Below are 27,573 nucleotides of genomic sequence, written 5' to 3'. Positions count from 1 at the left end.
AAAAGATGAATAATCCTGTGTATGTCTTCATCACAGCAGATTCTGATAACGTTTGCATCTCTTCAGGCAGGTAGATTCCTATAGATACTTTGCCTAAATGAGGCATGACATGGTAGGGGTGGCTAATCTGTTTGATTTATGGGTACAATTTACAGTTCATCTTGCAAAAATACTTTATTGAATCTTAGGCTAGAAAATTTCATCTTAATATTCAACTGAATCCTTTTATAAAAATTAATGGGACATTTTATTTTGAGTGGACCTTTTTAGATTAAATAAACACTCAGCAGACTCTCAGTAACATATCAATGATGCAGCAGTAGTGAAGCATCTGAATACATTCAGTACATTCAGCTGTTATAGACATACTGTTGACATTCAGTTTTGTAAATTGAACATTTAATTATGTAAATGGATTTTAACTGGATTTTGGTTATGGTTAGAGGCAGGATTGGGGTCAGGGTGAGGGTTGATGTTAAGGTTCTGGTTAGGATTAGAGTTATGGTTAGGACTGGATGTTTGGTTTCAGTTAGTTCAGTTGGACTGACCCTTGAAATGTTTCACTTGTGAGTAAAATTGTATCAAAACTCTCCTTTGATTCATTCATGGCAATGTTACAGATTCTCTGTTGAGAGTTTATTAATCAGCTATAAAGGACCACTTGAAATAAAGTGTTACAGGTTAACTGTAGGCTATTTTAAGCAACAGTGTACCATGTTTGAAATGGCAACTCAATGTCCTGTTTTCAAGAGTCTTTGATTCATTAGAATACATGTTAATTCTTTTAAATATGGATTGCTTCATTTTACTGAGTCCATCTGCAGTCCTTAAAAGAAAATTAGACAGATTGCTCCTCTCTATCCCCTGGACTATGATTGGATCTAATAGACTATGATTGGCTTCTTTCTGTTTTTAGGAGACCAATGAACAGAAGCTTCACAAGATTGCCAATGAGCTTCTGCAGACAGAGAAGGCCTATGTGGCAAGACTCAACTTATTAGACCACGTAAGTGCTGGTGTACATGTTTCTGCACCAAGATACATATGACCACAATATGTGTCTTTAGTGCCAACACAAGGGTATTAATTTATTTATTAATTTTTCCAAATTATTAGATCTTATGAGGTAAATAGGCAGTGCATCATTATTCGCCAGTCGTAAGGATAAAACGTTTTGAACAAACTGAAACTATGGAAAAATGCTAAAATATATTGGGAGGTTGGTGGAAATCATACATTCACACAGACATCCTCTTCCTAACCCTGCTGTGCAGGTGTTCCTTGCAAAGCTGATGGAGGAGGCAGGGAAAGGAACATTCCCAGTGGAGGTAGTGAAGAACATCTTCTCTAATATCTCCTCCATCAATGCCTTCCACAGCCAGTTCCTACTGCCTGACCTGGAAAAACGGATGGGAGAATGGTGAGAGATCTACTCTGTCCAAGCTTCACTAAAAATTAGTATTTCTTCTCAGCTCACTAGAACAGCCACCTGTCTCAGGATAATGTGTGAAGCCAAACACAGTCAGTGTTGGATATGCTATGCCTCTAGGGAATTGGGCCTCTTGTGATTTATTAGGTTCTTGTACTGGCTTTCACAGGGAGTCCACACCTCGCATTGGGGACATCCTACAGAAACTCACCCCTTTCCTGAAGATGTATGCAGAATATGTGAAGAATTTTGATAAAGCCATGGAACTGCTAAAACAGTGGACAGATCGCTCACCTCAGTTTAAAGCCATCATCCAGGAAATCCAGGTGAGTCTGGTAATAATGCTGTTTATAATGAACTATACTAAGCAGTTTTTTGCAAAGTATTTATAATGTGATTATTAAATATGATTTTAAAGCATAAAGGACTCTAAATGTCATAAGTGCTTAGCCAAAATCTTTACCCAGAGAACATTTAAGAAATATTAGTAGTATCTGGTGTTCATGGTTTCACAACTGGAGAAGTGAGGCTCCTTGTCTTTGGTGGTCATGGTTTAAGAACTAAACCACTAGGGCTCCTGGTCTTTGGTGGTCATGGTTTAAGAACTAAACCACTAGGGCTCCTGGTCTTTGGTGGTCATGACTTCTTTTTTTGTGGTGGGTTCAGAAGCAGGAGATGTGTGGGAGTCTCACCCTGCAGCATCACATGTTGGAGCCTGTCCAGAGAGTGCCTAGATATGAGATGCTCCTCAAAGACTACCTGAAGAAGCTTCCTCAGGAACATATGGACCGCAGGGATGCGGAAAGTGAGTCTAAGACACTGAAACACTTCTTGTCAAATAAATAATTCTAGTGGCATCACATATAACCATATTTCTTTTAGAATCCTTGGAGATTATTGCCACAGCAGCCACCCATTCCAACACTGCAATTCGCAAAAATGTATGTGCAGTTATTTTTTATTCTTACCTATTTTCTGAACTCTTGCTTAACAGAATCAGAGTACAGTCTAGCCTCCCCACAGATTGACTTGTGTGTGTTTAGATTGATTTAGTTTGGATGGAAGCGATTCTGAATGAATATCATTGCTTCCCTTTGTGGGTTGTGTCATTCCTCTCAGGAGAACTTGAAGAAATTGCTGGAGATCTATGAGATGCTGGGAGAGGAGGAGGACATTGTGAATGCCTCCAACGAGTTAATCAAAGAGGGCCACATTCTCAAACTGGCCGCCAGGAACACCTCGGCCATGGACAGATATCTCTTCCTGGTGAGATCAAGTGACTCTAGTGTTGATTTCAGTGCTGCCATTTACCAGATCAAAGAATCATGCTCATGTCACAAATATAATGTTATCTGTGTTAATTGCATTATTCTCTGTGTTAGGCTAGTCTTGATGTTAGGTTAATCTCTGTTAGGTTTGCTGTTAAGTTTGCTTTGTTAGTTAGATTAGCTATGTTTGCTAGTTAGACTATTCTCTAAATTGCTAGTTATTCTCTAAATTAGGTCAGTTATCTAGGTTAGGTTAGTCTCAAAATCTGATACTAATTTGTGTTTTTATAATATATCTTTGTTGCCATGCTGAGTGCATTTCTTTCATGTTTGTTTTATTTGTCAAATCTCTCCTTAGTTCAACAACATGCTGCTGTACTGTGTGCCAAAGTTTAGTCTGGTGGGACAGAAGTTCACAGTGCGCACACGAATCGGCATCGATGGGATGAAGGTGACGGAGACGTACAACGATGACTACCTCCACACCTTCCAGGTGTCTGGCAAGGAGCGCACGCTGGAGCTGCAGGCTTGGTGAGGTTCACTACAGCACTACTTAAATCACAGACGCCCAACCACGAAGCTTCTCGTTCATGTAAGCAGCTGTGAAATGACCGTGGATTGTTTGAACTCAGTCTGTTTCCCTTGCTTGTGTTCAGCTCTGAGCAAGATAAAGAGGACTGGATAAAGGTAATGGGGTGACCAAACTCAGCACTGCTTTCAGTTCCTCACTCTCATCACGTCACTCTCTGACAGCAGCTTTCTGTGCCTTGTAGGCATTCCAGGAAACAATCGAGATCTTTCTCCAAAAGAATGAGACATTTAAAACAGCATCTAAAGAAGCGGAGGAAGTATCAGTGAGTAGTGCTAGTCCTGCCTGAAGGTTAATGTAAAAACCTGTTATTTCACACATTAGCTAAGGTTCAATATTACAATTTCATGATTGGTTCCTGAAACGCACGTGCGTTCAATTCGCAGATATCCGACTTGGGGAAGCGAGCGCCTCGCTGGATTCGGGACAACGAGGTGACCATGTGCATGAAGTGCAGAGAGCCCTTCAATGCTCTCACGCGGAGGAGACACCACTGCCGTGCCTGCGGCTACGTAAGCGAAACTCTCCCCACCCTGTCGTTCATGCAGTGACCCTCTCTCAGCGCCTTGTAAAGGTGGAAGCAGATGCAATTAGGGTCTTCTCCATGTTCCTCCCCAAGGTGGTCTGCTGGAAGTGCTCAGACAACAAGGCTCCGCTGGAATATGACGGGAACAAGATTAACAAGGTGTGCCGCGACTGCTACTCGGTACTAACCGGCCATACAGACAGCGAGGAGAAGGATGGCAAGAAAAAAGGCATCCTAGAGGTGAGCAGCAGCACAAGGACTGATTCACACGCTGACAGCCTTGCGCACTGCATGCGCATGAGCAGCATGTCCCATTACAGAACACCATGGGTGACTCACCTGTTGACCAGTATTTACACCCTGAAAGCCATTCCGTAGGAAGGGCTGATGTAACGTATTTGTATTGTATGTTTTTTTAAAAAGCACACAGCTCAGGAGAAGCGGCATGCTCACAAAAAGCTTGAAGGCACGCAGGTGGTAAGCAGAGCTCGGGGTGGATGGGTGCCTGGCACACTGCTCTCTCACACTGGCACTCTAGACAGAGGGACAGAGGTGGGATTATCAAACCCATCCCTAAATTAGTGCAGACTAGAGATTAGCAACAAGACTAACGGTATAGTCCCCCATTTGAGTGTTCTTTGGTGTGTCTTAGGCCTGATCTTACTCTAAAATACTCACAAACCCCAACCTCCCTTGCTGGAGTCCTTCTTTTCCCTTTTGTTACCTTGTGCGCTACCTTGAGCGCTACCATATGTGGGCTGTGGCATCGAAGGTGCCTTACATTGCTCTCCGGTGAAAATGTCCTGTTCGTTTTTAACCAACTCTCTCACTCTCTTCCCTTCCCTCTTTTTGCCACCTCTCTCACTGGGTCAGATTGAAGCGGCACAGTTCTCAGGTAGTAGTATAATGTGTGGCTTCCTACAGTACTGCGAGAAGAATAAGCCCTGGCAGAAAGTCTGGTGCGTCATTCCCCAGAAGGAGGCTTTAGTGCTCTACCTGTATGGAGCTCCACAGGTGAGTGGATCACGTCCCTCGCGGACATTGTCACGTCTCTGACATACATAGGGCCGTTTACCCCCAAAACATCAGGTTCTGATAATCAGCAGGTGTGCTCATCACTTAACACCTCATAATCAATCAGTAGGTGACAAAGGGCAGGACATGGGCTCATATACGTTTGTATCTTTCTGCTGTAAAGCCGTTTATCTTGAGGAAAACAGATGCTTAGTATGTCGGGACATCATAGGCTGGAAACACTGGCAAAGTCATGCATAAGACTAACTAACAGATGTGTTAACATGTTAACATAACAGATTATGTTTAGATCCAGCAAATGTGACATGGAAAGAGGTCCAAACTTGACTGTTGAGGTTGATGGTATGAACTGCCAACATTAATATTAATGTATGAGCTACAGGGATTAGTGCCCAAAGTCATGCACCCATCATCAAGGCAATCTTAATAACACACACTGAGCCTCACACAGATGGCACATGGATCGCTGAAGTGTTCTCAACAGTCATATTTGCACTTTATCTTCTTGTGATGGGTCTAACTTCAGAATGTTCAATAAAAGATGCAACATGACCTACCGCATTAGCAGCCATGAAACAATCTACGAGAGTACAACCTGCAAATGAACCGTGGACACATATTTTTGCCCTCTATAGCCAATCAGACCAGCACTCATCAGAGAGCATATTAGAGTTTGCTGGAGATTAGAAGTTATAGCAAACCAATCAGCCATTACCACTCAAAGAATGATTAGCAGTAAAACATAGAGAAGTAGTAAATTTGTACCATACACATCTGTCAAGATCCAGCCCCGGTCATTTCTATACTCGCAACAAAATGGAGTTATTATATCAAAATGAGACAGAATGGAGACGACAGTAACCACAGACGCAGTAGGGCACAGGAATGTTCCAGTTTATCTCCCACAACCTCACCTACATATTACATTCCTCAAACACACCATATGCCATATACTCACACATGCCATAACATACATAAGCTGTAATGTGTATTCACATCAGCTGTGGCATACTGAACATAAGCTTTAACATACACTCACATATACTGTGATATCCCTCATATACATCATAACATACATACACCATAACATACACACAATATAACAGCCCTCACATATGCCAAAACATACATCTCACATATGTAGCTTGGATTGACATACAAAAAATAACACAGATACATGTGCTGTAACATATACACACACTCACTATATTATTATATATACTCGGTATAATATACACTTTTGTATACTGTGACATCTCATATATGTAACATGCACTCTGTATCATGTATACACTTTGTATCATGCATATACATGCATACAGTCACAAGTTGTGGTATCCCTCACATATATTATGAAATACACCATAACACAAACTTGCATGCTTCATAATATATAGTCCAAATGCACTGTAACATTCCTCACATACACTAACATACACTCACATTCACAAGTCAAGTTATTTCCAGCTAGTAAAACGATCAGGGACAAACACACACACACACACACACACACACACACATATATATATATATATAACTTCTGCAACAGTTTGGTCACATGTGCAACAATTTCAACACATGTACAACAGTTTGATCAGCGGTTTGAGAAATCATGACTGATGTTACATAATATTTAGGGAACTTCTATCAGATTTATTTTTACATACTGTACATTTGTTCAAGGTTTGAGTCCTATTGTAAAGTGAAGCCAGCCCTCATGTGTCATGTGCTCCTGACTCTGCAGGACGTTAAGGCCCAGTGTACGATCCCACTGCTGGGCTACTCTGTGGACGACGCTGCCCGTACGGCAGACCCTCCAGCCAGTTTCCGGCTGTCCCAGTCAAAGTCCGTGCACAGTTTTGCTGCCGAGAGTGAGGATCTGAAGCAGCGTTGGCTACGGGTCGTCCGCGTGGCCGTGACTGGCGAGGTGCCTGACACCCCACCCCCCGGTGATGCCCACGTGCTGGAGAGCAGCCAGGAGCCGAGTTCAGAGAGCCTGTGAAATGAAAGTGCCGGCTGCATCTGTTGCAATTCAACAGGTCTCAGACAGAAAGAGCAAAGAGCCACAGCTTGCAGGCCAGACTGCAGGCTGTCACACTCATATCCTGAACACTCACAAATATGACTATGAAGGTCTTCAGTCATCCTGATCACAGATTTGTCTGGTAGTAGCAAGCAAAGAGAACTGGACGTGCTGCATTATAATGAGATGGCTACTATGTGGAACACGATCGTCATCTGCTGCCAGGATGGAGCACTGCACCTCCAAGTTGGATTTACGATGCTTTATGAGCAAGAAGCATTAGGTTTTCCCTCTAAAGTGGATCTGAAAAATCGCTTTAGGATCTGATCCCAAGTGATAGTGCACACGCAAGTGCTTTGAAAACTGACTGGTGCCAGCAGGCTCTAGCCAGGGCCTCATATGGATGTGCAAACAACCATTCCCACACATGCCACACCTGATCCCAGCCACTCTAATACACTTTACTCCAAGGACTGCTTTCGGAAGAGTGCAGTATTAATGTCTGGATATATTGTAGCTATATAAGGGAATGTATGGTTGTTAATACCGTGACTGTCTCCTTTAAAGATGGCAACATCTCCAGTGCTGAAGACAAGTCTGAGACCAGACTGCTGCAGCAATCCATGCAATACACACTGCTTCACATCCCTGTACCTGGCAAGCAGAGTTAAGATATCCTTTAGCAACCAGCACGGAACCCAACAGCAACCCAGCAGCGATCACTCAGTGGATATGTGGAGCTACACTGAATGAAATGGGAAGGTCATTGTTGCTTGTAAGGTGACGACACATCGGCGTGAGCACAAGTCGATCTGTTAATCTACTGCATTGATCATAAGCTGGATAGATGCTCTATTTTACAAGCCTAGGCAAATCACAACTCAAAAGGCACTGTATTTTTACCCTAGATGGTGAATGTTTCTCAGATCTTATTTCTTGACAAGATACCTTTCAGTTTAAGAACAAAGAAATGTCTGTATAATGTTTAATGTAGGCCTAAGCCCATCTATATAGACATTTACATGTTTGTTATTCATGAGCACCGTGTGTTTTTCTTTGTGTATGATGGCTGCGTGTTTGTCTGATATGCTGACCAATGGGAAGAGGGTTTGGCTACTGATGAGTGTCTTAGAGACTTCCTGTGCGGGCAGCACAATCAAATAAGCCTATGAGCAGGATGGAGACCTGTAAATGTTTTATGAAATACTGTAATTAATTTTATTATTTAAAGAGTAATTTATAAAAGATGTGCATGATTTTGAAGAATAGTAGCACAAAGAAAACCAATTTCTTAACCTTTTTGCCTCTGTCAACTCAAACAGTATGACATTTATCTGATATTTAGGTTTGGTATTCTGCTTCCAATCAGAGCTATATTCTCAGAGTTCTTCTAGCCTGATTCTTTGCCTTGTCATTTCTCATGTTACTCTCATACTATTGAAATACCAGAAATGGTCAGTGTTTTATAAAGATTATAACATGCCTAGGTTACATTCGTGAAATTAATACGCATAGACATCTGCAACAGCAAACTAAGAGTTTGCATATATAATGTTGAATATGAACTTGACATTCACAGTGCTTATGTGAGCATTGATGTTTAGCCTAACTCCTCTAAACACAATACCACTCATCTAGCCGTGCAGTCCTGTGCTTCTGCAGCCGGTCTCCACCGTCTAGCATTGTTCCAAGAAACCTTCGGCCCTGGTATGGCAGATTAATGCTATCTAAATTAAGTCCTCTAGTCCTCTCAGATTTCCCCTTCAGTATTAAACTACAGCTACACTCAAGCCAATGAGAGATGCGATTTTATACTTACCTTTTCCAGATCAGAATCGCACTTTAGCATCTTCTATAAGATGTACCTTGTAAAAGTATGAAAGCAAGTAGATTATGGGTTTTCCATGGGTTTCATGTGCATTCTGTGGTTTTGATGTGTGTTACATTGTATGTGCTTTTAATAGACAGCTGGAAAAATATGGTAAAAGAATGTCGATTTAGTTCAGTACTAAAAATTCACTTGTCTAATGTGGGCATTAGCCATCAGCAAGCCTTCAGAGAAGCAGTCATGAAGTACAGGCAGTGTGGACCTATTGTTTCAGCTTTAAAAGCACAGAAAAACTGGCCCAGGTAGATTTCCTTAATGTAGCTAAAATTAAACTGAACTTTTCTGTTATTGGTTTTTTTTTTTGGTTCCATGCCATGGGATACCTTCCATGCAGGTGAGCCAACACGATCAGTGGCTCAGGGATCAGCTGCAGCTGACCTCCCAGAACTAAACACAACCAGGCCAGAAAAACAGGTTCATCAGTCTCATTTTATTCACTCCCTTATAAAAGTTATAACCCCAAAAAAATATTAACATGGAAAATTTCAAGACAGCTTTCTGTAAACAAAGCAGTTACAAATATGGTATATAAATCAGGTTTAGATAGATCAGATGTTCAGGTTTAGATGTCTTCTCCACAGCCACACTCTGTTGTGTTGGACTGCGATTCGCTCCTGGAGTGGCCCCTCTCCAGTAAAGCTGACCATTTAGAATATATAAGGGTGTGCGTCTAGCTCTTGGCATGGCGTACGAGGCCGCGGATCCTGCGGGTCAGGGCCTGGATGAAGGTGTGATGTGAGTGAGCCTTGCTGTAGAGTGCCTCCACCTCCAGAAGCTTCCTCTGGAACGGCTCAGTGAAACTGCTCGCTACGTCATTCTGCAACTGCGCACACACACACACACCCACCCACACCCACCCTCTCAGTGCCTACTCAAACCATGCTCTGACTGACAGAAGCCCCGTATAAGAGGGAATGGTGCAGTGTGTGTGTACCTGTTCCAGTTCCTGCTGGGTGACTCTGGATAGGCCTAGACCTCCAACCCCTCTGGCATCTGTACAGAGAAATGTGTTGGGGGTATGTAGTGCAGGTACCTATGAGATGTGAACACTGCCCTTTGGCCTGTAGTGCAGACTCACCTCTGTATTCTGGCAGCAGGGAGTCTTTGGGATCACTAGGGGTGCAGTAGAGGAGGTAGTACTCTAGGTGGCGCCAGATGACAAACAGGCACGTTTCAATTATGTCTTAGGAATAGGGTGTCGAGAAAAACAAACATTCTTCCTCAGAAACCAAAACACATACAAATGCACTTGGAGAGAAATTTACAAAAAAAACAAAACAAATAAAAATCGCACACACAAACCCAACACACTGTGTTTGCCTCATTTATTCTTTTCTAATTCAAAATAAATCTAAAACACTTAAATAATAGGTAAACACACCAAACACAGAGAAAATGAGAGTGTGTATGTATATACGTATGAATACAAGCATAGAGAGTGTGTGTGTTATGATACAGGAACAGAGAGCAAGGACAAAAAAAAAAAATGTGTGTGTGTGTAAGGATGCATGAGCAGTGTGCGAGTGTGAAAGGACACAGGAAGTGCTTGTGTGCACGTGCACGCGTGTGTGTGTGTGTGTGTGTGTGTGTATAAAAAGGATACAGGAACAAAGAGCTAGCAGCTTGGCGCGATTGTTGACGAGCTGGACCAGACGCCGTTTAGCCATCACACTCCTCTGCACTGATGGGATCTTCTCCACTCCCCCAGTCCCTGACACCAGGCCCTGGCACAGCTACACACGCATGCAAACACCCCCCCCCACACACACACAGGAATCCTTTGACTCCACACATTCTTTTTGAAATGTTTCAAATAAAATTTCACATTCCTTGGTATGCAATAATATGAAGTCAATGTCAAGAAATGCAGTTGCTTAAACTGTCGCCGAGTTGCCAAAGTAAAATAACGTCTTCTACTTTAAATCAGTAGGGTTTAAACGTTCTCGTGTAAGTGCAGTAGGCTTTGTGGTGCAAGGGTGGCGATGTGTGTGTTCAGCACCTCCCTGAGCTCCTCTGGTGCAAGCTGCTCCAGTCTCTCCAGCTTGGCCAGGCTCTGGGTGTGTGTGTCGTGGTAGTGGAAGAAGGATGCGGTGCTGTTTTTGAGCAGGAGAAGGACCAGACCCAGGCTGGGCACCCGAGACACGGACGGGACCGCCACATCTGCCACACGGAGCGGAGGACACACACATACACGCACATACATGAACTGGGAACAGTGGGGTCCAGGCAGGGATGAGAGCCATTGCACTTTGTCAGTGCCTGGCGTGAGTGAGACAGAGAGGAGCTTGGTGACTGACCTGTGGGCTCCGTGGCTGAGGGGCTGAAGAGGCACACAGTGAACTGGGCTTGGCTAGAGCTCTGCAGGAGGAGGGTCTGGCAGTACTCCATCACATTGGCACAGATCTGATCGCACAGAGAACACAGGCTGACCCTCGGAACACACACAGGCGTTTCAGACACGGGTGCGTGGCTGCATCACTGGCTTCAATACCTGTTGCATAGCAACCTCCATCTCCTCCCTCTTCTCTGCCGCGTCACCCGGGGACACGCTCTCTTCTATCTGCTTGAGGTATCGAGCACGCTCAGTGCCGGCCAGACGGACAAGCAGAGACAGACACTGGCGCTGAGAGGTGAGAGGGTGAGTAAAAGAGACGGAAAGAGCAAGAGTGTTAGTTGTACTGAACAGCTGGGATTATAAGATGCTCTTGGCTCCTCAGTTCAGGACAGAGAAGTTAATTCCAGCTACTTCACATTAAGGGATCACTGCTGTTCTCTACCTGGAATCTGCCGATGTGTCCCTGAAACTCCAACTGCGCAGCGCTGTTGATCTGCCCCAGATCCAGAACACCTGACATGACACACACACACACACACACACACACACACACACACACACACACACACACACACACACCAGCACTGATGCAATTAAGTTCATTCATACTGGAGTTGTACGTTTGCGTGCATTTGTGTGTTTGGTCCGTACCTGGCAGGGCAGCCTTGCTGATGATGGCTGTGAGGAGAGAGAGCTCCTGTAATGACCCCATACTCACATCCTGACTACGCAGGATCGACTGGATGGTGTCGGAGTGCACAATCACCCACTGGAGCACCTACACATACACACAATAATTGTTGGCTTCGTATACTGGGGATCAATGTCCACATACACAAATATGTTTGAAAGAAGAGTGTACCTGTGCTGCCCCCTGCTGGTGTTGAGTGGTAGTGGAGGTCAGGATGACCTGCAGTAGTCTGAGTGTAGGCAGTAGGATGTGTCTGTATCGCTCCAGGGGACTAGGGATGAATCCTGACGGGTCCCTCTGACCCAACACTCTACAGGGGGAGGAACAGGAGGGCACATGTACACACATGTACATGCACGCACGCAAGCAGGTCATCCTGGGAGTAGGGTTGTGGTGATAACCACATTATAGCAATCTCACAATTTCTCTTTGTACCTGGAGCCTAAGTATTTCTCTCTCTCTCTCTCTCACACACACACACACACACACACACACACACACACACACACACACGCACGCATATACATATCCCCTGCCTTACCTGAGTGAGTCATTCTCTGGCAACATGTGGAAGACTTGGCACTCTGCCAGCTGAGACACCAGACCACAGGAGAGCAGTTCCACAGCACCCTGTGCAGACTTAGCTACACGCGTCAGTAATGCCTAGGCAAAAAGCGCGCACGCACACACACACACACACACACACACACACACACATATATATATATATATACACACAAACATTAAAAATATGCCACAGACAGCAAAGACTGTCGGACTGAACAAAGTATGATCTGACTAAAGCAGACAAACTCACCATCTTGGACTCATAGATGTATAAGGGTTTGAGTAGCGGAGGTTGTGGGAGGAGCAAAGCTTGGAGGGCGGAGTCATCCTGATTAACACTCTCCACCAGCACACGCAGGTAGCCGCTGTTACACAGATAGACCAACCACTGACTCTGCCTGTCTATGGACAGTACACGGTCCAGCACAGCTAGGGCCAGCATCTGCACACAAACAAACCGGCACATCTCAGAGGAACGACAACACAAGAGAGCTTTTTGCAGAGTACAACAATAGCACAGTTTCAGGGACACTATGAAACCTGCCCAGTCCAATGGCCAAACAATGGCCAAAGACCGGACAGCAGGGACACGCTCTCTCTAGACAGGGAGAGAATAAGCACAGCTTGAGCAGCTTGTGTGAGGATAGGAGGTGTGCACCACGACTCCCTACCCTGCCTATCTCATGGCCATCGCAGGCATCCCTGCAAACCACCTCCATCAGAGCCGTCCCATAACTCTCAATGATGGCCAGGTTCTCTCTCTGTAGCTTGGAGAAGCCGTCCTCGGGAGCAGTGAGACGCTCCCACATGCACACACCTGCAAAGCAAACGAATACATTTAAAAGCTTGATCAATTTGCTATTCTCCATCAGTGTTAAATTTAATGTTTGTTGTCTGCAAGGGGGTGTGTAGTGGTCAGTGGGTGGTCCATGGGCAGTTCGGGGGTGTGTGTTGGCTTACCTGTCTGCAATGTGTCTGGTTCTTCAGGTTTCTGAGCGATTTGCAGGTAATAGAGCAGTGAGCCATACAGGTGAGCACGCAGTCGCTGGAAACCGCCACCTGCAGTACATTCATAGCCAGCATGAACTTCAACAGCCCACCAGTCAAAACATGCTCAAATGGAGAGCCAGACTACTCCCAATAGTGCTCCAGCAATGCTGGGTATCAGTGAAGTCTTACGCACCTGTGCACAGGATGAAGTTCAGGAGCTTCCGCAGAATGAGGTGCAGGGCGGAGTTGGCAATGGAGGCGAAGCCTGACGAAGATCCGCCCTCCAGCCCCGCCCCTTGCTGTTGCTCCGACAGCACGGACTGGCTGAGGTGTGCCGTCAGGGTGAACACTGCCCCAGCAACGATGGCCATCAGCTCAACAGCAGCATCTTCCGCTAGAACCTAAGAACGGGATGGCAGTGCACACATAAGCGCAGTATAAGGCATTCACAGTGCCCAGCTTCCACCTGAGCAGCAGCCCTGGCAGCGGTCAGCATGCACTACCTTGTCATGCAGGTCGAGGAGCAGGTCCCTGATGATGAGCTGCCTCTGGTCTGCAGGGATGAGCTCGGCAGGGCAGGCGGTGAGGATGGTCTCCACCAGGCTACGCCAGCTCTGCAGGGCATGCCGCTTGGCACTGAGGCAGCGCCGCACCCGGTTCCTCTCCACCACCTGCTGCAGGATGGAGTTCACCTCCTGCCACGGATGGAGAGAGAGAGAGAGAGAGAGAGAGAGAGAGGGGTCAGAGCTGAGATGCCAGGAAGAAAGGCTTCCGACATTAAACGGCACAGGCATTTGGCCGTGTCTGCTGGGTAGAATGCGGTTCTGACCTCCATGAGCAGGGGCCGCTGGCCAATCGCAGCCATGCCCTGCAGGGCGTTGACCTCCGCTACCAACACCCTGTGCAGCAACTGCCGTGTGAAGCAAAGCAAATGGATTAAAACTCGAACGCAAACATGAATGAGAGCATTCGACTGAAGGCCTGATCTTAGATCACGGCGTCTCTCAGACCTTGACGTTGCAGACGGTGTGGCCTTGTTCGTTGACATGCTCACAATTAGAGATGACCTGCTCGATCTGAGCGCGCTCGAAAAAGTCCAGCTGCAGGGTGTCGGGAACCTCCTGGCTGAAGTCTATCGCATCTAGAACACTCAGCAGCTTCCTGCGCACTGGACACAGCATCATCCACTGTTACAGGAGCTTCTCGGTAGCGCACCTACATTCAAAGCTGGAGGCTCTCTTTGGGTGCAGTCGGCTGAGGGTGCAAACCAACCTTTTGACACTGTGTCAAAGTGCAGAAAGCCACTAACTGATCTGCTCTCATCCTCCATACCCATCTCCCCGTCTGGAGAAATCAGCAGAAAATCATGAGCAGTGATGAGAAGAGTGTGTGCATACCTGTGATCAGATAATGAGGTGCTGCCTATGCTTGTGTGTGTGGGTGTGCATTACGTCCATGCACGTCTGCGGTGTGTGTATGTGTTTCGTGCACTGTGGATTATGTTACCTGCATGCTGCATGTGTGGTTGGTCATCCAGGAGGAGGTTGAGCAGTCTCTGTGTGTGAGATCGCTGGCGGTTCAGCGAGGTCACCCTGAGCTCGATGGCTGCTGTCTTCATGAGCCAGGACATCTGGTTCAAAGCAGCAATCTCATTTCCTGTGTTATCAATGTGGAAAAGGTGAGCTGAGGACAAGGACTGTGGGCGGGGGGGGGGGGGGGGGGGGGGGGGTGTTACCGCAGGAGACTGAAAGAAGGCACGGACCTGCTAGGATGAAGGGTAAGTGCTTCAGGTGAGAGAACAGGAAGTCTTGGCTGGTCCTCAGATATCGCATGGTGGGCCCAGAGGTGTCTGAGCATGCGCACAGCTGATAGATCACCTGGCAGAGTGTAAATTCTCCAGAATTAGTGATACACGGATATGTTCCCGTGTGTGTGTGAGAGAGAGAGAGAGAGAGAGAGAGAGAGAGAGAGAGAGAGAGAGGAGAGAGAAAGTACCTGATAGCACAGCTGAGCTAGGTGTGGAGCCTGCTGAGTGAGGAGGGGTCCTGAGCGTCTCTCAGTCCCTCTCTGAAGCAGACTCAGAATTGCATGCAGGCAACTTCGCGGGCAGCCAAGAACCCCTACCACATAGTCCAAACACAAACCCCTTTCCTCAGAACACCACTCATTAGCACAATCACCAGCCAAAAGTCTGCGAACCGATGAGAACGGCTGAGCGTTGCGCTGTGGTCCAGAGGACGTGCTAACCTGGGTCCTGCAGGTTGGTGGAGGAGACAGGTTTCTTCACCTCATAGCCCAGCAGGTATAGAGCCAGGTTAGGCCCCTTCAGTTCCAGAGAGGTGATCAGCAGGTTTAGAATGTGGATCTGTGTCTCGTGCCGGATTCGAGCCACACGCTTCTCAGGGTCTGAGTCTGAATGGAAAAAAACCCCACAAATATTATGGCAAGAGTCGAGTACATTCAGTAAGGACATACAGAGCAAGTTCGCCTTAATGAGCGCCGTCTCTGCTGCCTGAGAGTGAATGAGCAGAGGTGTCCGTCCCTGCAATCCTGGGTTTAGAAGATGAATGAATAAAATGAATGAATGAGTGAAGGTGTCAGCCACACTTACCATCTGTTTTCTCTGCTTCTTCCTGGGCCTCCTCATTGTCGAGACACTCCACAAAGCCAGCCAGCAGCTTCTCACTCACCGCCTGCTCAGACCACAACAGCCCGGGATTTAGCGCATTCCTGGCTCGCACTCTCTCCACAGACTATAGTTTGTGGTCCATCTGCACAAGACTACAGTCTTGGCACTTCTGTGCACTCTCTACACAGACTGCAGCCCCAAACAGAGTCTGTGCAGTTTGCATGCTACACAGTCGTGCACTATGCATGATAATAGAATATGGTTTAGAAATATGTTTTATTCTCACAACTACACTAGCATAACTAAAACAGGGCCCACAGAACAGACAGAAAACAAGACCCTGAGATGTTTAATCAGTGTCTTTGTGTTATCATATAGCAGATGTCTCACTGGGTCATGGGTGAAGTCTCCCACCAGTCTAGACTGGATGTTGGGGTAGCGAGCCATGTGACGTAGGATCTTGGCGCTCAGGAAAGCAGCCTCTGGGTTGGAACTGCTGTGGTACAGGTACCTACAGGGGACAAAGGGACAGAATGGTTGGGGCTGCAGTTAGGACACATGATCTGATTTACCCAAAAATGGTTGAAAACAGCTTTGCACATGCAATACTCCACAGTATGGAATTAGATACCACTTAAATATGTTCTGTAATTATAAACAAGAATCCCTTACTCTGTTCTAATTTTCAAAATCCTTTTACATGGGACACTGAGGTAGTGAAATGTAATTATCACATGTACAATGCAGAGATGTGTGTTTACACGTCAGGTGTGCTTGCATTTATGTGGGAGTGAGTGTGTGAAGGTAAGAGAACAGCACCTGGCGATGTTGATGATGTGGTCGGCGCGTCGGCTCTGTGCACTGACACCCTGCAGCAGTTGCTCCAGCGGAGACACCAGCACGGAGGATTGGCTCTCTCTCAGCAACTCCATAAACACCACCTCCTTCTGCAGGGCCAGGTCCAGCAAGCTCAGACAGTGCAGCACTGCCGACTCCAGCTGCTTTTTACCTACACCACCACCATCATCAACATCTTCAACAGCACAGTCACCGCCGTGACCGTTAACAACATCTTTATGTCCGCTCACTTTTAGCATAACCACAATCAAAACATCAACCAAGAGTATGTCTTCATAAATCAGTGAGACGTAATGAGATAGAGAGACAGAGCAGAGCAGGTATGCGCAGTGCCATCCCACTAACCAGGGAAGGGAGCATACGTGTCGAGCTGCCTGACGCCCTCCTCAAGAAGACTGAGGCAGAGCGACAGCAGCGGGGAGTCATTCAGCAGATGGTACATCAGGCTGTGGCCCGGGGGCTTATGGGCCGGCACCAGCTCGCCCTGCAGTTCCACAGTCTCCAGCAGGAAATCCGCCGGCTGGGGCTCGTATCCACGCAGCAGCTTGTGGAACACCTCCAGCACAGCCTCTGCCACCTCCCACTAGGGGAAGAGGAGCCAAGGTTAGGGTTCACTCTGGGAGGGGATTAGGGGTTAGATGGAGAGGTGGTGGTGGAGTCCAGCGTGGTGGATGGAGACCAGCACCTTCTCAGCCGGGCGCCGGTAGGCTCTTGTCGGGAAGGGAAGGAAGATGGCATCTCGCAGGAACGCCAGGTAAGGCTCGAACCCAGGGGCTCGCAGCCCTGCCCCCAGATTAACAGGAAGCGAACTCTCCACCAGGGTGCTGATCAGCTGACAGAACGCACGTGTCAGAGGGTACTCCTCACAGCTCGACTCGATCTCATTCAACTCCATCTACAAGAGAAAAGATTACTGTAATTATTACTAATTATTCTTACTAATTACTATTATTAATGTAAAACTTATTATTAATAATGTATATGATCATCCAATAATAATAATAATAATAATAACATTGTAATCATATTTTCTCCAGGGTTATTTTATGTCTGTATACATGAGTCACTATTTCCCCATTGCTGAAGTGCACATAAACACGACATTCAAGAGTGGTGATATGTTATTTTGGAATAGTTTATATGGGTGAACATTTGAGTATTCAGTGATTTATTTTATACTGAAATATCACAAAAAGCCTAAAAGGAGTGATGTGACTTTTCTCAGCCCCATACATACACATATACAGGTACAAATAATGATCATTCAGTCTTATAGACACACAAATACATGCACATAATGAGGAACAGATGCCACTGGCAGCTCACCTCTATGCCTGCTGCTTGTCTCTGTCCAGGAGCTTTTACTGTCTGGAGGACCTGAGAGTACAAAGACATTAGGAAGTATAAGCAGTCACATGCTCCAGGCAAAAGCATCAGGCTTCAAAATGATGGTCTTCCATCAGCCGCATGTTCTAACACGATCACCTTACTGCACCTCTGCGCGATCTGGAACTAGGTGAGCTCAGACCTATGAGACTCTACCTGCGTTGAGACCCTACCTGCGTTGAGACCCTACCTGCGTGTACTCCAGGGACTGCCAAAGGGAGGCGGCGATCTCGGGGGACTTGGCGAAGGCAGCAAGGGTGTGCAGCAGCTGGGCCTTCAGCACAGGCGGCACACTGCACTGCAGCAAACCCAGCATCACCACCACAGGGGTCCACTGAGGATGCTCACATAGGGCCAGGCGTGCTGTCTCACTCTAACACACACACAGTCACACACACAAAACTGACTGAAGTGTATTCACACATATGAGCAAAGCTAAAAAACGAACTACCATTTATAGGTTTAGCTCATTTGTAGATTTGGCAGGTTTGGAATAACACATTTGTACACATGTGTTTTTATGTATGAGTGCATGCGAATGTATGAGTGAGTATGTGTGTGCATATATTACACACACACACACACACACACACACACACACACACACACACACACCATTAAAACCACCTGCCAAATATTGTGTAGGTCTCCCTCGTGTCACCAAAACAGCTCTGAGCCAACAAGGCATGCACGCTGGACAAGACGTTGGCAACAGATCCTTTAAATCCTGTATTTGTTTTTGCAGCACATCCCACAGATGCTCAATATGACTAAGATCAGGAGCATTTGGAGGCCAAGTTAACACCCTGAACTCTCAGGTTTCTTTAAAGCATTCCTGAACCGTTGCCATGAACGCGTATACTGGGTCTGGTTATGTAGATGGTAGGTATCAGTGTAACATCTACATTAATGCCAGGACCCAAAGTTTCCCAACAGAACACTGCCCAAAGTATCACGCTACCTCTGCTGGCTTGCCTTCTTCCCAGAGTGCATCCTGGTGCCATCTCTTCCTTAGCTAAGTGACACAGAGGCTCCCATATGATGTAAAAGAACATGTGATTCATCAGAGCAGACCACATTTTTCTGTTACTCCATGGTCTAGTTCTGATGCTCACCCACCCACTGTAGGCACTTTCAGCAGTGGACAGGGGTAACTATGAGCGGTCTGACCGATCCACAGCTATGCAGCTCCATCTGCAACAAGCTGTGATGCAGTGTGTTCTTACACCTCCCTGTTATAGCCAGGATTAATCTGTTCAGCAATGTGTGCTACAGTATCTCTTCTGTGGAATGAGACCAGACAGGCTAGTGTTTGGTTCCCAGGCACATCAGTGAAACTTGGAATCTGTTCCACCTGTCAGCCATAAGTGATTTAAAGTTTTGGCTGACTGATGTGCATTTGTGCACGCATGCATGTGTGTGTTACCCAGGTAGCGATGGTGGTGAGTAGCTGCATGAAGGCAGTGAGGCCGTCCAGCTCTCGGGGGGTGATGCCTCTGATTGGTGGGTGGCGGTACTGGGCGGAGTCTGCACTCGGAACGTCCTTCCTCAGGTTCTCGTGGTATAGCATGAGGGAATGGAACAAGTGCTCCCATGACACAGGGCTCCCTGATACCCCACCCTGCAAGTTTTCTCCTGAAACACATGTACATGCACACACAGAGGTCCAATGAAATGTTGTACAAAAGTTTCATGTTGGCACCTGTTGTGTTACTGGGCCAAACTTAAAACAATAGCTGTCAATAGCTAAATGTGGTCATTAAATGTGCAGCTAACAACGGACAAGCAAATACAACTGCAAGAGATGAGCTGTCTATGCCAATAGGTCCAAAGGCTTAGAAACTACAACACTTAAAAGCAGCCCAGCACATTACAGACAACACAATAACTGCTGTGAAGTCTGCAGCGGCGTTCGCACTGGCATCTGCATCGCACTGCACTAGCGCCTGCAGTGGCATCCGAACTGCACTAGCGCCTGCAGTGGCATCCGAACTGCACTAGCGCCTGCAGTGGCATCCGAACTGCACTAGCGCCTGCAGTGGCATCCGAACTGCACTAGCGCCTGCAGTGGCATCCGAACTGCACTAGCGCCTGCAGTGGCATCCGAACTGCACTAGCGCCTGCAGTGCCCTGGTGATTACCGTGCGGCGCGCCATTGCTCTTGAGCAGACTGAAGCAGTAGTGGGAGCACTGAGGGCCACAGGCCAAGCCCTTCAGCATACGCAGGTAGGGGATATAGAGCGGCGCAGGCAGCAGGTCCCCCATCTGACGCACAAACTTGGAAAGAACCACCTGAACGAACACACACAGATTTATTTTGTAGTGTAGTACTACAGTGAAACCCATAAATACACCAGCACAACTGTTAAAATGACAATCACCAAAAAGGTAAATTTGAAATATAAAAGGTAAATCAGAAAAACAAAAAGGTAAATCTGAAATAAACTGGTAAATAAATATTGAGAAAAAAAAAATCTGGAGGTAACCTGCTTGGCCTCTCCAAAACTGACACTGACACACACAGACACACACACACCTGCTTGTGAGGGGGTCTCTGCAGAGCAACACCCAGGAAGGATCCAGTAAGCGATGTGTGCTGTAGAGACTCTGATGGACACCAGAAGTCGAGGGAGAGCTCCAAGCCAAACGGGTCTTTCCAGTAGAACTCCCCAATCTGCCAGGCACATGAACACACACATCAGCGCAATCAGCCCAGCAGCACAACTCAACAGGCTTTCTCACATGGGGGTGTGGGGCAGGGGGCGGGGAACTGAGCCTCACCAGAATCATCAGGTGCTCCAGGTCCTTGCGCAGCGAGGATGGAGGCTCACTCCCCATCTGGAGGGCCATGTGGATCAGTCGAGCGTCTTCATCCGCACGGTTACGCAGCTGCTTCACCTGAACACACACACCGCATCTCCCTTTACACCTGCCTCTCATATGACCATGCTTAAATGCTTGTCCTCCATGAGAAGTGAATTCCTTTACCTTCATAGGCATGAGCGCCAGGAAGTCTGTGATGAGAGCATGCAGCCGCCGAGTATAGAACTCCTCCTGGCGGAAGCCTTCACTTCCCAGAATTCCCTCTGTCAGGAAGAGGAAGACCCCTCCCAGAAGTGCCTGGTCAGCCAGTGCCTCATCTGCCTCGGTGAACTCTACCAGAGCTGAAGAGGACACATTCAAACCATCAGATTAAACAGCACAGAGTAATCACATGATACAAACATCTCCACAGTGCAGTCTACCACAAGCTGTGAATATTACATACATCACACAGTAGAGTACTGTGAAGAGTATGCATGGTTAGTAACTGCACCCTCTAGAGTATTGTCAAGAGTATGTGTGGTTAGTACCCGCTCCCTCTAGAGTATTGTGAATTATATGTGTGGTTAGTACCTGCACCCTGAGGCAGCTGGGAGAGAACCCTGAGCGAGAGTGCCCAGGACAGCCGCACCACTGCCTGCAGGCCAGGAAGCTTCCACACGTGCCCGTCCACCAGGCGAGAGTGCACTGCTGCCACGTACTGCCTCTCTGTGAGCAAAGGAATCGCCTGGAGCAGATCTGGAAACACACACACACACAGGCACACACGCGCATGTTCAGCTAGTAAAAAAAAAAAAAAGCACCAAGTTATTTTATATCATAGTTCTAGCACATTTCACCAAAATCATGCATAATTTATTTCCACTGAATTTAAAGAAAAAGAAGTGTTTCTAGTTTAGGGGTAAGACCAATGTCTCTTATTTGAAAGCTGTTTCAGTATAACGAATATTTACCTTCTCTGTCCTCAGTACCCTGCTCCAGAAAACTGACATCCAAACAGTACAGCAATGCCATGACCAAGGCAAGGTTTACGCTATCCAATGAGCCGTCAGCTTCTGCCGTCACTGTTTCCAGATGGCCAATCAGGGCGAGTGTATCATCTATGTTAAGGGGCGACTGACACGTCCATGAAAACAGGCACTCAGCTAATGACTGCCGGCACTCTTTGATGAGGTCAGACACCTGTAGAGGGTAAGAACACAGTCTTATACACTCAACACTCATACTGTCCAGTTCAGTACCAATTCATGTCATTATTCTGAAAAAGTCATTTTTTTACAATATCAATTAAAAAGCAACCAAAGGCAGTGCATGGTTAACATCTGTTAAAATTCAAGTGTGCCAAAGCCCAAGTGTATTAAAACTCTTGCAGTTTCAATAAACTTTTCCCTCTCACCTCTTTTCTGTGTTTCTCGTTGCCAAGACCACGCTCCTTCTGCAGTCTCTCAAACTCACGCGTCACACTGACGTCTGACACGAGGCTTAAAATTTGCTTTGTCAAACCATGAGCCATCAGCTCATCTGTGAAGCGAGTGGTGAGATTAACCAAATCCGTTCTACAAGGGAAAATGGGGAAGAACGCAGCACCAAGACCAGATTAACTAGAGAGAGATGATATGGGGCACATCTCTGAAACTTCCACACGTTGTGTAAATGTGGGAGGAACACATGCATAAAACTAACAGGCAGCTATGGAAGGTATTTTTAAGAAAAGCTCCATACCCAAGATCAAGAGTGAAGGTCTTGCCGTGCCGGGACAGGATGAGAGAGCGTAGGGAATTGGCCACGCAACGTTTGCCGTCCCAGTACAGCAGTACTGCCACCAGGCCTCTGGTCAGCCCAGGGAAATGAGGCTGCTGGTGCTCTCCTTCAACCACACAGCCACATCCGTCATGCGCATAATGCAAACCACGCATGGTTCAATCACGTACTAGTATCGCCCACATCCAGTACCAAACTGAACTTTCCAGAAATGCGTGCCTATAAGCGTGTGCACAGACGTGTGTATGTGTGTCCGTGTGCCGTATTACCTGCAAGCAACAATTCCAGCGCAGCAAGCTCGCCAAGGTCAAAAAGGTCGCTGAGGATGAAGGCCTCTGTAAGTAGCTGCTCAGGGAGAAGGCGCGCCCCTTGCTGGCCCTGGATAGAAATGCCCTCTGTGCTGGCTTTCCGTACCTTCTCCCTCTGTTCTGTACTCTTGGGCTATTTCCAGCAGACAAAGACCCATAACTTCACTATGCCAAAATTAATGTGTTATAAATGTTATTAAAATTTGTACTGATATGACATTCGCTTTACCAACATTATGTACTGTGCTTACTGGGTTTTTGAACAGGGACAAAAAATAGGGTTTGTGTTTTTTCAGCTGCAAATCCAGAAGATGAACACTCTCTGGCTGTCTCCTCCATATCGCCCCTTCCACGGTCTCCCATAACTCCTTCAGGGGACCCCACAGACTGCCTCCTTCAAAACAAATCCAAAACAAAACAAAAAAAATAAGTAAATAAAAAACAACCCATCCGTGATTGTGATTTTTATCTTTGGGCTTCACATACATCAGGCACAGCTATAGTTGCCTAACGACTCTCCCTCACCGCCACTTGCCAGATATACATACTGATGGTACGTTTGATACTGAGGCATCGAGGAATCGAAGCATCGAAGCTCGTATCACTATTTCAAAGCATGCTGATTCGGTACAGTGTACCAAAGCTTGTATCAAACTTACTATTACCACATGACTAATAACGCTCGAAGCTTCAAAGGTCACCGAAGCACTGGAAGAGTGTGGGACTGTTTCATATGTTTGGCACTGTCCTATAACTTGGAAGCTAGATGAGGTAAAATCTCCAGACATCTTTTTACTACAAAATTGGAAATGTGGAAAATATAGAAGCAACATTGGGGAATAAACATTCAAAGGTTTCATAACGTCAACATGTTCCTCCCAGTATAGTTTGCAATATTTTATTTAATTAGGTTTTCACATAAAAGGGAAAATTATTTTAAACAAATTATTGCAGAACTTTAATGACTAAACATTTAATGACTTACTGCTCATCATATCTTTTTTTATGAAAACGCATATGTGGTATTGTTTGCAGTACTGCAATTTTGAACCTATGGCTTCATTCCTGAAAACCACCAGCTGTCAGGGGTGCTTCGAATCTTTTACCATTACAATATGGAAGAAGCCTCAAACATTTCACAAGGTTTCTCTGCCCATCACTAGACACACACAGTGCTTTATATATCTCATAAGTATAACAGTGCATGTGCTTTCTGGGATTCAAATCCATGACTCTACCTGCACTACCAGTGTCACCACCGACACAGAAACACTGCTGTTTATTGTATGCACAATAAATGAGCTTATCAATTTTCCTAAACAATCCCAAATATTATATTAATGCTACTATAATATAGAAAATCAATGATTTCGATACGTAGAAATTCCTGACATCAAACTTACTCATTTCCTCTATAAAACTATGGGATGTAAACACGCACAGTTCCTGTTCATTACACAAATGCACAGCAATATAATCATCTTCACGAGCACACTCATAGCCTGCTATTTTTAAAAGCTAAATCTAAAATTTGAAGCTAATACAACTGGATTTAAAAAATGCTCAACGACATATCCGACAAGACAAGTGCATGCGTAATACAGTTTAGACTTGTTAGTGTCCGCTGTGTGGGAGAGGAGGAACGGGTGCACCACCACTAGCAGGCAACATACCATTCAGTAAGACAAAACAATGATCATTATGCCATTATCTGTAAGAAACATTCAAAACAGTATCCTGGTAATGTCAGTATCCATACCCTGGCCATGATGAAGATTAGGCTATTTCATATAGTGTATTAGCTATAGTGGATGTTTTTTACAGCATCAATAACAGTAAACCTATGAAACATTTCAAAGTCAAATTGATTAATGAATGTAAGTGTATAATGACGTTATTATTTATAGCTAGCTACGGTCACAAATAAACTTGATCTTATCTTAATTAAAGCTGCTTTATAAGGTAGACCTGTGTATGTTGATGTGCTACATAACGTTACGATTTATTTATACAGGAATGCACTGTACTATGAAAGCTCCACATCTACCTTACAGTAAATCATCAACACATTGATAATACAACTAATTTAACAATGCCTATCCCCACAGAAATCAGACAACACAAAGCAAGGCAGAAATACAACTTGTTTCTGGTCAATAGCAACGGACGACCGTGTTCATTTCATTTTACTCTGGGCTACAGAGATATTTTGGCTAAACAACTAACTTCGCTCGCTAGCTGTGTTTGCCAGACAGCTAATAGAAGTCGGATTATCTATCGTGCTTATCTTTTAAGCCTGGACTGCTACAAACATGTGTAACGAATAATTTACAATAATTTGCCCGTTATCGGTGGCTAGTAAAGGCAGAGGACAAACATTTGAAAAGGGTCTGACTGAAGCATTTCGGCTGATAGCCACAGTGGGCTGACCAACCACCAACACCTTCACGTTACTGGACCGGAGAAGCTAACTAGCTAGTTAGCTAACGGCTAACGCGGCAGCCAGCCTGAACAGCAAGGCGTCATTGGGCAGCATTTAACGTCCGTATAAATACTGGCGTACGTCTGCGCTTCGCGAAACAAACTAAACAACTAGTCGAGATGAAATCGGGTTGTTATAATAATACGACAGATTTCAATAACTTTTGCAACAAGGTTTTGTACCTGAATTTACCGCCATCTGCGCCGCCATGTCTTGTTTGCAAGATAGCCAGCGCGAGTCGGCCAAATGAATGCCAACCTAAAAAAAAAAAAGATATATACACTTTCGTTTTATTCTGTGATAAGCAGAAGATTATTTTTCTATGATTTTTTGCTTTTTGAAGTGTTGAGTTTTCACATTCCGAATAACAGATGAGAAAAATTATTTGGCGCTCTGATGCTTATTTTCTCACAGGCGATTCCCAAATAAACACGTTTGGGCCAACGGTGAGTGAAATACATTACACATGGTCCCTAAGCAGTGCTACCACAGTCACTAATCACATGATATGGGTATAGAGTTGATTAGATAAAATATTAATTTATGTAAAATAAAACAAACTTGTATACCTATGATCTGTAATAATCAACCAACACGGTTCGGTTAAATTTTGTGTAAATCTTTGTGCTCATGCCTAGTGATAAACTGTTATTCACTACTCCCTGCACAATTTTAAGTATCTTTCGAACTGAATATTTTCACTTCCTGTCGTTTGGAAACTCCCTTAAAATGTAGGGATTCACTTGCGTAGTGAATTTTCCAGGTAGCGATTACGGCGATTGGAATGTATATTGAGTTTTCTGAGGCTTTTATCTGAGTACATTTTCCAATTACTTTAATTGAAACCAATGATAATCCGCATGTCTCACATATTGATATTCACTTTTCACAAAAGTGGCTCCAATTTCTGCAATGGATATTGTAGACTTCCGCTGATTTCACATGAAATGATCATTAAGTGCCTCTCGTCAGATTAGTCTTAACTGTGTAATCGTATTTTTGCTTTGAATTATGTGACGATGCAAACATTACATCTGTCTGAAGTAGTGGGGTAAAAACCTGAATAGTTTATCACTTTCTCTGCACTGTAGAAAAGGAGGATGCATCACTGGTAAATGTGCATTGTCAGTCTGAATATGTGTAGCTATTACTAAGGACACTGACGTTTATGTCCTAATAATACTCATGTTTTTGTCTGTTGCACTCACATCAATTCAAAAGGATCTGATATTAAAAAGACTGATATTAATGTCTATTAGAAGTATATTTAAAGTGCATTAACAAGAAGCTTAATTTACAGGGCCTGAATGACATTTAATTTGTGACCATAGAATGTAATGTACAGTCTATGTTTGAAACACATTATTTAAATGGAACCAGTGTTCTGGAAACTTATCTTATCCAGTGCCACACAGTAGAATCTCTCAAGTATCAGTTGGATTGCTTTCCATTTTTTTTCAATATAATCTGGTATATTGTGCTGAAGGAAATTTCAGCACAAAACTATACCTAGTTGCAGAGCTGGGTAGTGTCTGATTTCCAGGATGGCAGAATTATTATACATCCTATGCTCCCTGAACAGATCATTTAATCTCTATGCAAAATTATATTTTACCTCTGATGGTTTCCATGCCCTCTTATGAAGAACCAGACAAGGTGAAGTTACTGAAATAGGACAAAATTACATTGCAGTTTAACACTGCTTTCATAATACTTTCAAAAAGAAGATGGAATAATATTTTCTGAAAGTGTCCAAGTTTCCTTTGGTTTGTTTTCAAATGGACTCCACCTTCTTGATAGAACTTGACAGTTTTACTGAAATAGTGTTTAAGAGCTCTCAGGTCTAAATTATCTTTGGAGAGGACATTTAAAGTAAACGTAGGTGCTTAGCTTCGCCACCTCTGCAAAACAGAGGTGTCAAAGTCTAATTTACACAACCAAACTATTTCACATTAACATGAATCAACGACCAAGTATTACAATTG

The 27,573-nt window shown here is 45.2% G+C and overlaps 2 protein-coding genes across 13 annotated transcripts in view; one reads left to right on the top strand and one right to left on the bottom strand.

Annotated features, from left to right (window-relative positions):
• Positions 1 to 10,064, top strand: part of fgd4a (FYVE, RhoGEF and PH domain containing 4a) — a 45,878-nt gene extending 35,814 nt beyond the window's left edge. For all 11 annotated transcript variants that reach the window (XM_081715251.1, XM_081715252.1, XM_026999610.3 and 8 more), the window contains 13 exons: positions 917 to 1,006; positions 1,275 to 1,420; positions 1,599 to 1,755; positions 2,096 to 2,234; positions 2,312 to 2,370; positions 2,549 to 2,695; positions 3,056 to 3,228; positions 3,354 to 3,384; positions 3,471 to 3,551; positions 3,673 to 3,798; positions 3,906 to 4,052; positions 4,686 to 4,826; positions 6,592 to 10,064. In XM_081715251.1, coding sequence (XP_081571377.1) covers positions 917 to 1,006; positions 1,275 to 1,420; positions 1,599 to 1,755; positions 2,096 to 2,234; positions 2,312 to 2,370; positions 2,549 to 2,695; positions 3,056 to 3,228; positions 3,354 to 3,384; positions 3,471 to 3,551; positions 3,673 to 3,798; positions 3,906 to 4,052; positions 4,686 to 4,826; positions 6,592 to 6,849 — 1,695 coding nt within the window. In that variant the 3' untranslated portion in view covers positions 6,850 to 10,064. The remainder of the gene's footprint in view (positions 1 to 916; positions 1,007 to 1,274; positions 1,421 to 1,598; positions 1,756 to 2,095; positions 2,235 to 2,311; positions 2,371 to 2,548; positions 2,696 to 3,055; positions 3,229 to 3,353; positions 3,385 to 3,470; positions 3,552 to 3,672; positions 3,799 to 3,905; positions 4,053 to 4,685; positions 4,827 to 6,591) is intronic.
• nup205 (nucleoporin 205) lies at positions 9,174 to 25,834 on the bottom strand. 2 transcript variants are annotated; one of them, XM_035524863.2, is made up of 42 exons: positions 25,771 to 25,834; positions 23,358 to 23,500; positions 23,068 to 23,239; positions 22,760 to 22,904; positions 22,434 to 22,593; positions 21,991 to 22,219; positions 21,611 to 21,775; positions 21,203 to 21,378; positions 20,996 to 21,112; positions 20,751 to 20,888; positions 20,356 to 20,506; positions 19,641 to 19,849; positions 18,405 to 18,587; positions 18,155 to 18,205; positions 17,514 to 17,723; positions 17,174 to 17,411; positions 16,790 to 17,003; positions 16,361 to 16,481; positions 15,953 to 16,034; positions 15,589 to 15,753; positions 15,337 to 15,461; positions 15,104 to 15,218; positions 14,848 to 14,997; positions 14,614 to 14,685; positions 14,352 to 14,509; positions 14,171 to 14,251; positions 13,845 to 14,036; positions 13,535 to 13,742; positions 13,312 to 13,410; positions 13,023 to 13,168; positions 12,602 to 12,793; positions 12,326 to 12,447; positions 11,956 to 12,094; positions 11,745 to 11,871; positions 11,536 to 11,606; positions 11,250 to 11,381; positions 11,056 to 11,161; positions 10,758 to 10,918; positions 10,362 to 10,491; positions 9,837 to 9,941; positions 9,693 to 9,751; positions 9,174 to 9,581 (listed from the first exon to the last, which is right to left on the bottom strand). In XM_035524863.2, the coding sequence occupies exons 1-42, from the start codon at positions 25,796 to 25,798 to the stop codon at positions 9,429 to 9,431; spliced, it is 5,940 nt and encodes a 1,979-aa protein (XP_035380756.1). In that variant the 5' UTR covers positions 25,799 to 25,834; the 3' UTR covers positions 9,174 to 9,428. The 2 variants fall into 2 exon arrangements, with proteins under 2 accessions (XP_035380756.1, XP_035380757.1); XM_035524864.2 differs by having other exon boundaries at positions 16,790 to 16,979.
• Between the last annotated feature and the right edge of the window lie 1,739 nt (positions 25,835 to 27,573).

Source organism: Electrophorus electricus, chromosome 6, assembly GCF_041902795.1.
Source record: "Electrophorus electricus isolate QZ-2024a chromosome 6, ASM4190279v1, whole genome shotgun sequence".
NCBI classification, from domain to species: Eukaryota; Metazoa; Chordata; class Actinopteri; order Gymnotiformes; family Gymnotidae; genus Electrophorus; species Electrophorus electricus.
The sequence above is the reverse complement of the archived record's forward strand: the minus strand, read 5'-3'. Positions and strand labels throughout refer to the sequence as shown.

Coding starts and splice junctions, on each gene's coding strand:
- nup205 (XM_035524863.2), bottom strand. CDS start 25,798: ATGGCGGCGCAGATGGCGGTAAATTCAG. Junction 20,507..20,750: donor AGAGACCCCCTCACAAGCAG/GTGTGTGTGTGT, acceptor GTGTTCGTTCAG/GTGGTTCTTTCCAAGTTTGT. Junction 11,607..11,744: donor CAGCAAGGCTGCCCTGCCAG/GTACGGACCAAA, acceptor GTGTCATGTCAG/GTGTTCTGGATCTGGGGCAG.